The sequence below is a fragment of the Nerophis ophidion genome, linkage group LG27, assembly GCF_033978795.1.
Source record: "Nerophis ophidion isolate RoL-2023_Sa linkage group LG27, RoL_Noph_v1.0, whole genome shotgun sequence".
Classification (NCBI taxonomy): domain Eukaryota; kingdom Metazoa; phylum Chordata; class Actinopteri; order Syngnathiformes; family Syngnathidae; genus Nerophis; species Nerophis ophidion.
In genome coordinates this window covers 15,539,485-15,551,871 of record NC_084637.1, presented here as the reverse complement: position 1 = coordinate 15,551,871, position 12,387 = coordinate 15,539,485, and the positions used below count along the sequence as shown (strand labels likewise).

General features: G+C 42.6%; 1 protein-coding gene across 1 annotated transcript; it reads right to left on the bottom strand.

Moving 5' to 3' along the window:
- Positions 1–8,218: 8,218 nt before the first annotated feature.
- On the bottom strand, positions 8,219–12,387 carry LOC133544517 (gamma-crystallin M2-like). The gene is made up of 3 exons (XM_061889922.1): positions 12,241–12,387; positions 11,932–12,174; positions 8,219–8,559 (listed from the first exon to the last, which is right to left on the bottom strand). The coding sequence occupies exons 1-3, from the start codon at positions 12,256–12,258 to the stop codon at positions 8,287–8,289; spliced, it is 534 nt and encodes a 177-aa protein (XP_061745906.1). The 5' UTR covers positions 12,259–12,387; the 3' UTR covers positions 8,219–8,286.

Genomic DNA, 12,387 nt, shown 5'->3' with positions numbered 1-12,387 from the left:
AAAGGAATTTGACACCCCGGCTTTAGCCAGTCATTATTACTCATATGACGGTCACTCCACACTCCTTACGGAAAAAGGACAGTCAGAATTGATTTGTATTTTTTTTCCTTTTTATCTGCAGCTCTTCCCCACGTGGCTGGCTGAGCGAGCCAGGTGGAAGTGCACAACGACGTGGTTTGAAATAGTAACTGATTGGATCACCAGTAACAGTTATCTTACCAGTGATGTTATTGATTGCGGGCCTGGTCTACTTAAGGTTTGCGAGTTTTAAAACACTGATTTACCAAACTTGTGTGTAGAGGATTGCATCTCTTGAGTAAGCAAAATAACGAGCAAGATTCGTATAACGTATTATTTTCGGGTCTCCCTATGTCTAGCATTAAAAGACTAAAGTTGGTGGCCATGGATGAAGTGCTGGCTGTCTGTAGTCGGGACCCGGGATGGATCGGTTGTGGACATCTCTGCGCTGCTGACCCGTCTCCGCTTGGTATGGTTTCCTGCTGGCTCCATTATGAACGGGACTCCCGCTACTATATTGGATCCACTATGGACTGGACCAGGGGTCACCAACATTTTTGAAACCAAAAGCTACTTCTTGGGTACTGATTAATGCGAAGGGCTACCAGTTTGATACACACTTAAATAAATTGCCAGAAATAGCCAATTTGCTCAATTTACCTTTCATAAATAAATCCATCTATCTATCTATCTATCTATCTATCTATCTATCTATCTATCTATCTATCTATCTATCTATCTATCTATCTATCTATCTATCTATCTATCTATCTATCTATCTATCTATCTATCTATATATATTTATATATATATATATAAATATATATATATATATATACACATATATATATATAAATATATATATATATACACACATATATATAAAAATTATATATATATATATATATATATATATATATATATATATATATATATATATATATATATATATATATATACATATATATATATATATATACATATATATATATACATATATATATATATATATATATATATATATATATATATATATATATATATATATATATATATATATATATATATATATATATATATGGTTGTACTTGTATAGCGCTTTTCTACCTTCAAGGTACTCAAAGCACTTTGACACTACTTCCACATTTACCCATTCACACACTGATGGAGGGAGCTGCCATGCAAGGCGCTAATCCGGCACCCATCAGTAATCAGTTGAATCGCTTACGGCGCTGAAATCCGAGTCTGAATCCAAGCTAATATCGCTATACCTTTCTGTGCTATCCGCCATGTTTGTTTCTGTGTGATCACGCTGTGACGTTACAGGACAATAGACGGGTGGATATAACGACGGTTAAAATCAGGCACTTTGTAGCCGTTTTTCGGGATATTGCATGATGGGTAAAATTTTGAGAAAAACTTCGAAAAACAAAATAAGTCACTGGGAACTGATTTTTATTGGTTTTAACCCATCAGACATTGTGATAATGTTCCCCTTTAACAGGATTGTAGAGGTAAAAAATACCTGTCTCCATGATTGTCACCTCTAGAGGGCAGTCAGTGAGTCTGTGAGTCGTTCCGTGTCCCTATTGTGACGCAAGTTCCTGTAGTGTGGAAGCAGAAAAACGCCCCTCCCTGTTTTTTGTGTTCATATGCGGCTATGCTAAACACACGCGGAGAACTTGTGGAACAACCCTTGGCAATCCACTCGAGCAGTGTGACATCCGTGTGTAACATTCGCTGACTGACATCCCTGTGTGCAGTCATATCGCTTGATATGACTGCGGTATAGCTCAGGTGGTAGAGCGGCCGTGCCAGCAACTTGAGGGTTGCAGGTTTGATCCCCGCTTCCGCCATCCTAGTCATTGCCGTTGTATCCTTGGGCAAGACACTTTACCCACCTGCTCCCAGTGCCACCCACACTGGTTTAAATGCAAAAATTAGATATTGGGTTTCACTATGTAAAGCGCATTGAGTCACTCGAGAAAAAGCGCTATATAAATATAATTCACTTCACTTCACTTCATCAGCGGTCAGGTTTTTTTATTTTGATTGGGTGATTCAAATACCATTTTCATCCCTTGTGTGGAGAGGACGGCATCACCTTTCCAGCCCAGGTGGATGAGAGGCTCCACATTCTCTCCACCTCCAAAACCCAGATCCATCGATCCGATTCCCAGTGCATACTGGGTGGCGAGCTACCCGAAAACCTGGACACTGTGGTGCAGTGTTGACGTCCCCTTCCCCCACGGTCTGTGCGGTAGGACAAAACTAATACAGTGCACTGTCAGCAACAGAGAAACGGGCCCCTACGAACAATTTAAACACACTTTGGGAATAAGACAAAAAGTGTTTCTATTCTGCCGGCTTTTCTTTTTTTTCTTTATTATTTTCCATATACTGCAGTTGTTGAAAACTCTTCAATATATTTTTGGCCATGCAACATTCCAGTTCATCATTGTCTGTGTCATTATTGATATGCAACACTGGCTCTTAAAAACACTAGGATCCTTCTGATACTAGTCCAGTTCGATATTTACACCATTGACTACCACTCACCTGTTTCCTCTATTACTAGTTTGTAACTAGGGTTACGCAGCCCTTTGAGACACTTGTGATTTAGGGCTATATAAATAAACATTGATTGATTGAATGTTTGTGTTTTTTTTTTTTAGCATGATAAAGGTAGAGAAAACACTGACATTCTATGCTTTGCGCACACGTGTGAAGCCACAGCATTTATGAGATTGAAACTAAGTGAACGTGGATGCTTTAAAGAGGGAACATTATAAGCAGACCTATGTAAGCGTCAATATATACCTTGATGTTGCAGAAAAAAGACTATATGTTTTTTTAACCGATTTCCGAACTCTAAAAGGGATAATTTGGTGATGTAAACGCCTTTTCAATTGTTCGCTGTCGGAGAGATGACGTGACGTTTCAAAACGTGAAGCAATTCGGCATTTTTTCAAACACATTTCACGCAGCAAGTCAAATCAGCTCTGTTATTTTCCGTTTTTTTCGACTGTTTTCCGTACCTTGGAGACATCACGCCTCGTCGGTGTGTTGTCGGAGGGTGTAACAACACGATCAGGGACGGATTCGAGTTGCACCAGTGGTCAAAAGATGCAAAAGTGGCAAGAAATTGGACGCACATTTTACCGATGACAGCTATGCTACGACAGAGATGGCAAGAATTTGTGGATATCCTAATACACTCAAAGCAGATGCATTTCCAACGATAAAGTCAAAGAAATCACAAAAGTTAAGTTTTGATGATGTTATTGACTTATGTGCTAATCAGACATATTTGCTCACGGCATGACTGCAAGCTAATCGATGCTAACATGCTATTTAGGCTAGCTGTAACTGTTGCAACTAATAATTATTATAATTTGTTTTATTTCTCTAAAAAGAGAATAAGTTAAGTTCATATAAGGGAATTTAAATCAAAATGTATAGAAGTTCATAAGAAGGCTTTATTTATGTTACTATGGTTAAAAATGTAATTTCATGCCTTTTTGTTGGGTTTGTGGGCATACTTTTTGTCAGGGTTATTTGTTGTAGAACCCCAAGATGCAGAGAAGGAGGCAGGCTTGGAGTGAGAAAACATCATTTTAATATAAAATTCTACAACAAAAAACAAACAAAGGATACAAACAAAAAGCATGCACGTGGGTGGATAAAACTAGGCTATGAACAAACAAAAACTGGAAGCAGGGAACAAAAAGCAGTAAGCTACTCAAAGTGACCAAATCTAGCTTAACGCTACACTGCAACGACACGTCAGGAACCACAATACAGAAGCGACATGCAATACAATGATCCAGCCCTGACTGGAAGACAAAGTGGGTACAAATAGGAGCTGGCCGATTGACATCAGGTGTGACCTGATGCCAATCAGCCGCAGCTGAGTGAAAACAGGACACAGGGAGACAAACAGGAAGCTGAACCAAAATAAGAGCACTAGACAGGAAATACTAAAACACAGAGGAAACAGACAAATGCAGAGGAAAAACTAAAACATAGACAAACTGTCAGGGGAAAGCCTGACACTTTTGTTTTGAAGTGTCTCGATTGGTCTGTGAACTGGTATAAGGAAGCTGCTTCCGGGTATGAGTGAACATATGTTTGATGCAATGAGAAGGGATAAAGAGAGCGACTGATCGTAACAAGGACGAAAAAGTGTCACAAGGACTTTCAGCGTTTAGGCTATAAGAGCCAGAAGATCACAATTTCCTCCTAAAAGAAGCATGCAGGCCAACGAGGTATTTGTTTGTCATTTCTGTTTGTGTTTTACTTCGGTGATATGTTTGATTCACATGCTGTGCATGTTATTATTTTTAAGTTTGTAACGTGCTTTATTTTATTTCAGTTTTCACGGTGAGTTGAAGGGAAAGGAAGCCTTCAATACATCAGTTCAAGAAAGCCATTGTGTCAGTGCTATTTGGAGTACACTAGCTGTATGTACATATTGCATCATTATGCCTCATTTGTAGCTATATTTGCATTCAGCCTTTCCCTCCACCCACATTTAATGTCAAACAAACACTTACCAATCGACGGATTCAAGTTGCACCAGTGGTCAAAAGAATTTGTCCTCGTTGCCGCTGTCTGTCGTGATATGGCTCATAGGGTTGCACATCTCTCTCTGATAAATGATTCGATATGCATCTAGATACACAGGTTACGATTCGATTAAAAAACGATATCCTTTTATTACAGACCGATTCGATTCTGAACGATACGATTCGATTTGACGGTTAATATTCAAGACTCCAAATCCCCAAGCATTGTGGCTTTATGGCACTGGCAAAAAAAACAGAACAACAAAATCACATGTCAATGTATTTATTTTTAGACATGGACCAAAAAAAGTCTGGCTGAATTGAAGGATGGGAACTCCAGAGGTAAAAGTAGCACAGAATAGTAACAACAAAGTGCAATATTTCAGCCTGAGCATTTTTTTGAACACTAGAGGTAGGTAACACAGATTCAATATTTCAACCTGAGCATATAGTGTTTTGAACACTAGAGGTAGGTAACACAGATTCAATATTTCAACCTGAGCATATAGTGTTTTGAACACTAGAGGTAGGTAACACAGATTCAATATTTCAACCTGAGCATATAGTGTTGTGAACACTAGAGGTAGGTAACAAAGGTGCAACATTACAATGTAAACAAGTTACACACCTATAACACATCTCAAAATGTGGCACAGGGTTTTAACTCACCATACTCTTGGCCGTGTTCCCTCTTTGCATGCTGGTCGAGATTTGTAGTGCTGCCAGTGTACGTCAACGATGCTCGACACAATTTACAAATAGCATGGCTTCTGTCGAGCTTCCCTTCCTTCTTATATAACCCCAAAACTTTCCACACTTTCGATTTCCGTCTCCCCGATGCGTTGAAAATCTTTCTCGGTCCATTATCACCTTCGGTCAGACTGACGCTTTTGTTCTCCTCCTCCTTCATTTTCCGTGTTTTCCCTTGTTTATCACTCGTGCTAATACTAGCTAAGCTGCTACCGCGTCTGGCGAGTAGCTTGTTTTGAGACGCTGGCGCATATTGTAATCTGGCCAACCTATGCAAAGTTTCGCGATAACCGATCCATGACTCTACTGTATAACCGATTCAGATAGGAATTCATGGATTATTCGCATCGATTCAGGAGTCTGTGTCAGGGCTATTTGTTGTTGAACCCCAAGATACAGAGAAGGAGGCAGACGTAGATTATGAAAACATGATTTAATTAAAACTAAACAAGAACAAACAAAAAGCACGCACGTGGGCGGAATAACAAACTAAGGGAGCAAACACTGGAAGCTAGAAAACAAAAAGGAACTTTAGCATGGAAACTAGTGGATAGCAAACATAAAAACTGGAAATAACTAATGCTAGCAGAAACATCTTACCGCTACGACGACCAGGACAAAATGTAGCATGACAGGTGGTAGCTGTAACAAAACGACACGACAGGTAGCACGACAAGAGTGATATGTGGCAACGACAATACAATACAATACAATACAATAATCCAGCCACTGACACAAGACAAAGGAGGTACAAATAGGAGCCGGCTGATTGGCAACAGGTGTGGCCAGATGCCAATCAGCCGCAGCTGAAGGGGAACACAGCACTCAGGGAACAAGACAGTAAGCTGTCAAAATAAGAGCACTAGACAGAAACTGAAGACAGGAGATATTAAACAGAGGAAACAGACAAATGCAGAGGAAAACTAAAACATAGACAAACTGTCAGGGGAAAGCCTGACAGTCTGCTACCGATGAAATCTAATCGCTCACTCGTTGAAACGGAAACTCGGTCGCATCGGTTTATCGTTCACAACCCTAATGGCTCAATAGCTTCAGTTTCTTCTTCAATTTCATTTTCGTTATCTGCCTCCACAGTCCAACCATCCGTTTCAATACATGCATATTCTGTTGAAGGGAAGCTTCTGTCGAGCTTCCCTTCCTTCTTATAAAATTCAAAAACTTTCCACACTTTGGATTTCCGTCTCCCCGATGCGTTGAAAATCTTTCGCGGTCGATTATCACCTTCAGTCAGACTGACGCTTTCGTTCTCCTCCCCCTTCATTTTCCGTGTTGTCCCTTGTTTATCACTCGTGCTAATACTAGCTAGGCTGCTACCGCGTCTGGCGAGTAGCTTCAGCTCTCGCGTTGTTTTAGAGAGGCTGGCGCATATTGTAATCTGGCCAACCCATGCAAAGTCTCACGATAACCGATCCATGACTCTACTGTATAACCGTTTCAGATAGGAATTCATTGATTATTCGCATCGATTCAGGAGTCTGCTACCAATGAAATCTAACCGTTGTTGAAACGAATACTCGGTCGCATCGGTTTATCGTTCACAACCCTAATGGCTCAATAGCTTCAGTTTCTTCTTCAATCAATCAATCAAGCAATGTTTATTTATATAGCCCTAAATCACAAATGTCTCAAAGGACTGTACAAACCATTACGACTACGACATCCTCGGAAGAACCCACATAAGGGCAAGGAAAACTCACACCCAGTGGGCGGGGAGAATTCACACCCAGTGGGACGCCAGTGACAATGCTGACTATGAGAAACCTTGGAGAGGACCTCAAATGTGGGCGACCCCCCCCCCCCCCCCCCCCTCTAGGGGACTGAAAGCAATGGATGTCGAGTGGATCCAACACAGCCGCGAGAGTTCAGTTCAAACCGGATCCAAGACAGCAGCGAGAGTCCCGTCCACAGGAAACCATCCCAAGCGGAGGCAGATCAGCAGCATAGAGATGTCCCCAACCGATACACAGGCGTGCGGTCCATCCTGGGTCCCGACGAGCGGTCCATCCTGGGTCTCGACTCTGGACAGCCAGTACTTCATCCATGGCCATCGGACCGGACCCCCTCCTTAAGGGAGGGGGGGACATAGGAGAAAAGGAAAAGAAGCGGCAGATCAACTGGTCTAAAAAGGAGGTCTATTTAAAGGCAAGAGTATACAAATGAGTTTTAAGGTGAGACTTAAATGCTTCTACTGAGGTAGCATCTCGAACTGTTACCGGGAGGGTAACAGTTCTTCAATTTCGTTTTCGCTATCTGCCTCCACAATCCGACCATCCGTTTCAATACATGCGTAATCTGTTGAATCGCTTACGGCGCTGAAATCCGAGTCTGAATCAGAGCTACTATGCTATACCTTTCTGTGCTATCCGCCATATTTGTTTTTGTTGGCTTCACGCAGTGATGTCACAGGACAATAGACGGGTAGCTATTACGACGGTTAAAATCAGGCACTTTGAAGTCGTTTTTCGGGATATTGCGTGATGGGTAAAATTTTGAGAAAAACTTTGAAAAATAAAATAAGCCGCTGGGAACTAATTTTTATTGGTTTTAACCCTTCTAAAATTGTGATAAAGTTCCCCCGTTAATTCAGGCTCCAAATGATATCATCAGCACATCGGTTAAGCCGCGCATTACTCGTCTGTGTTTGTGTGTTTGGGCTGAGTTCCAGTCATGCGGTGCTGCGCTTTGTTGGGTCACCTCAGAACAATGGCTGCTGGCACGCTACCATCTACCTCTGTCACCAGAGAGCGTTCTCAGCGCTTTCTGGGCTTTGCTACCAGCCACCGACTGGACAACAACCTTCTGGCGGTGGCGTCTTCACCTCCTTGAGTTCGTTCAGTGGAATAAAAAAAACACACAAACACTCAAGCTTGTGCATTTATTGCATGGGGGGAGGGCGAGGATGTAGGGGCGAATGCGGGAAGGAGACCGGCTAATAGTCCGCAACGCGCCTCATGGAGCCCACGGTAGGATGAAGGGCCCCCCAATCGGCGTGCCGCCTGTATTCGCCCTTCTCCAGCAGGTACTGGCGCCCCCTGTAGTTTGGCTGCTCGTAGAAGACCCAGATGCCGTCTTGGACGTGAGCCGAGTGAACGTCCCGGTATCGCCAGCGGTCCTGCAGGTTCGGCTGGTCGTCGCTGAACTCCATCATCTGGCCGTCAAAGTCCGGACGCTCGTAGATGCGAATCCTGTGCCTGCTTGGGGGCTGGACCACAGACAGGAAGTACAGTAGTGAGCATGAATACGACTTCTCGTTTTAGTAGTAAGCAAGTAAGCATCCATCCATCCATCCATCCATTTTATACCGCTTGTCCCTTTTAGGGTCGCCGGGAGCCTATCTCAGCTGCATTCGGGTGGAAGGCGTTATACACCCTGGACAAGTCGCCATCTCATCACAGGGCCAACACAGATAGACAGACAACATTCACGCTCACGTTCACACACTAGGGCTAATTTAGTGTTGCCAATCAACCTATCCCCAGGTGCATGTCTTTGGAGGTGGGAGGAAGTCGGAGTAGCCGGAGGGAACCCACGCAGTCATGGGGAGAACATGCAAACTCCACACAGAAAGATCCCGAGCCCGGGATTGAACTCAGGACTACTCAGGACCTTCGTATTGTGAGGCACATGCAGCATGCACTAACCCCTGTTTCACCGTGCTACACACCGTGCTTTTCCCTTTTAGGGTCGCGGGGGGTGCTGGAGTCTATCTCAGCTGCATTCTGGCAGAAGGCGGCGTACACCCTGGACAAGTCGCCACCTCATCGCAGGGCCAACACAGATAGACAGACAACATTCACACTCACATTCACACACTAGGGCCAATTTAGTGTTGCCAGATACGGTGTAATAAAATTAATTATCAGCATATTGAAACAACTAAGACCGTCACTGTAAATATGCACCATGGTTTCATAGCATTTACAGTGGGGCAAAAAAGTATTTAGTCAGCCACCGATTGTGCAAGTTCTCCCACTTAAAATGATGACAGAGGTCTGTAATTTTCATCATAGGTACACTTCAACTGTGAGAGACAGAATGTGAAAAAAATTCCATGAATTCACATTGTAGTAATTTTAAATAATTTATTTGTAAGTTATGGTGGAAAATAAGTATTTGGTCAACCATTCAAAGCTCTCACTGATGGAAGGAGGTTTTGGCTCAAAATCTCACGATACATGGCCCCATTCATTCTTTCCTTAACACGGCTCGGTCGTCCTGTCCCGTTAGCAGAAAAACAGCCCCAAAGCATGATGTTTCCACCTCCTTGCTTCACAGTAGGTGTGGTGTTCTTGGGAAGCAACTCAGTATTCTTCTTCCTCCAAACACGATGAGTTGAGTTTATACCAAAAAGTTCTATTTTGGTTTCATCTGACCACATGACATTCTCCCAAACCTCTGCTGTATCATCCATGTATCCATTTTGGTATAAACTCAACTTGTCGTATTTGGAGGAAGAATACTGAGTTGCATCCCAAAAACACCATACCTAACTGTCGTTCCTATTTAGTACGTGCCGGAGAACCAGAGTCGTCTACAGCAGACATTTAATTTTGTTCTGTTTATTTTGTCAGAGTTTCAGGAGCGGTCTGCTGTTTTTTAGGGATCTTCAGCAAACACAAATTATACTCAAAGATCATCTTTATGACAGCCCTGAAGTGTTTTTAAGAAACTGCTGCGAATGATGAAAAAGAGAGGACCTAAAATAGAACCCTGAGGAACACCACTCGTAGCTAAAGAAGTTGACTGCATCTGAAGTAAACAACACTTTAGTTACATGAATCACATTACGACTGCCAACAAGGAGAGGTGCCTTGGACCCCAACTGGGTCAATACTCGGAGCAAAAAAGTTTTGGAGTATCCTCGGAGGTTTGGTGTCAGTCCCGGGCCGGATTGTTGAAAACCTCTCAAATGAGAAATATACAAATCCCATTTCCATATTAGTTAGGAAATTGTGTTAGATGTAAATATAAACGGAATACAATGATTTGCAAATCATTTTCAACCCATATTCAGTTGAATATGCTACAAAGAAAACATATTTGATGTTCGAACTGATAAACATTTTTAATTTTTTTTGCAAATAATCATTAACTTTAGAGTTTGATACGAGCAACACGTGACAAAGAAGTTGGGAAAGGTGGCAAAAAATACTGATAAAGCTGAGGAATGCTCATCAAACACTTATTTTGAACATCCCATAGGTGTGCAGGCTAATTGGGAACAGGTGGGTGCCATGATTTCGGTATAAAAACAGCTTCCCAAAAAATGCTCAGTCTTCCACAAGAAAGGTACACCCCTTTGTCCACAACTGCGTGAGCCAACAGTCAAACAGTTTAAGAACAATGTTTCTCAAAGTGCAATTGCAAGAAATTTAGGGATTTCAACATCTACGGTCCATAATATAATCAAAATGTTCAGAGAATCTGGAGAAATCACTCCACCTAAGCGACATCAATCTCTAAAGGATATCACCACGTGGGCACAGGAACACTTCAGAAAACCACTGTCACTAAATACAGTTTGTCGCTAAATCTGTAAGTGCATGTTAAAGCTCTACCATGTAAACCGAAAGCCATTTATCAACAACATCCAGAAACGCCGCCGGCTTCTTTGGGCCCGAGATCATCTAAGATGAACTGACGCAAAGTTGAAAAGTGTTCTGTGGTCTGACGAGTCCACATTTCAAATTGTTTTTGGAAATATCCGACATCGTGTCATCCGGACCAAAGGGGAAGCGAATCATCCAGACTGTTATCGACGCAAAGTTCTAAAGCCAGTATCTGTGATGGCATGGGGGTGCATTAGTGCCCAAGGCATGGGTAACTCACACATCTAAGAAGGCACCATTAATGCTGAAAGGTACATACAGGTTTTGGAACAACATATGCTGCCATCTAAGCGCCGTCTTTTTCATGGACGCTCCTGCTTATTTCAGCAAGACAATGCTTAGCCACGTTCAGCACGTGTTACAACAGCGTGGCTTCGTAAAAAAAGAGTGCGGGTACTTTCCTGGCCCGCCTGCAGCCCAGACCTGTCTCCCATCGAAAATGTGTGGCGTATTCTGAAGCGTAAAATAGGACAGCGGAGACTCGGACTGTTGAACGACTGAATCTCTACATAAAACAAGAATGGGAAAGAATTCCACTTTCAAAGCTTCAACAAATAGTTTCCTCAGTTCCCAAACGTTTATTGTGTGTTGTTAAAAGAAAAGGTGATGTAACACAGCGGTGAACATGCCCTTTCCCAACTACCCGTGCATGTGTTGCAGCCATGAAATTCTAAGTTATTATTTGCAAAAAAAAAAAATTAAAGTTTATGAGTTTGAACATCAAATATCTTGTCTTTGTAGTGCATTAAATTAAATATGGGCTGAAAAGGATCTGCAAATCATTGTATTCCGTTTATATTTGCATCTAACACAATTTCCCCAACTCATATGGAAACGGGGTTTATACCTTTAAAATGTCTGTCTGAGATCAAAGCAATAGGCCCCCAAGACTGAACCGTGGGGCCCAAGAGGGGGAAGAACTCACTGCACCTTTTTTTTCTGTCTTGTTGTTTTACAGGACTTACGTGTCTGATCAGGCGACAGGAGCGGAGGGTGTCGTTGAAGCCGTTCCAGCTCTGGTAGTTCGGGTACTCGCCCTGCACCAGCACATACTGGTAGCCCATGTACTGGGGTCTTTCGTAGAGGACCCAGGTGCCACCCTCCACCCGGATGGAGTTGCAGCGGCTCAAGTGGGAGCTGAGCTCGGGACTGTCACTGCTGCATTCAAAGTAGCGGCCCTGGTAGTTCTTGTCCTCATAGAAGAAAATCTGCAGGCGGGAAAGAACCCCGAGGGCTTTGAGTCAAAGTAAAACAGAACTATGAAATAGATTTACCTTCCCTGCGCGCTCCATCGTCACCTAGTGCTCCCTCTCGGTCCCATCAAATCCAAATCCTCCGTTTATATAAAGGCGGATGAAATGCAATGCCAGTGGAACGCTTGTCATGCAGATGAGCCGCCCATTAACGTCGGCACATTAGCT

Excerpts from the sequence above, each read along its gene's own strand:
- LOC133544517 (XM_061889922.1), bottom strand. Across the intron at positions 8,560-11,931 it reads CCTGTCGCCTGATCAGACAC|CCCCCAAGCAGGCACAGGAT; the intron begins GTAAGTCCTGTA and ends TCTGTGGTCCAG.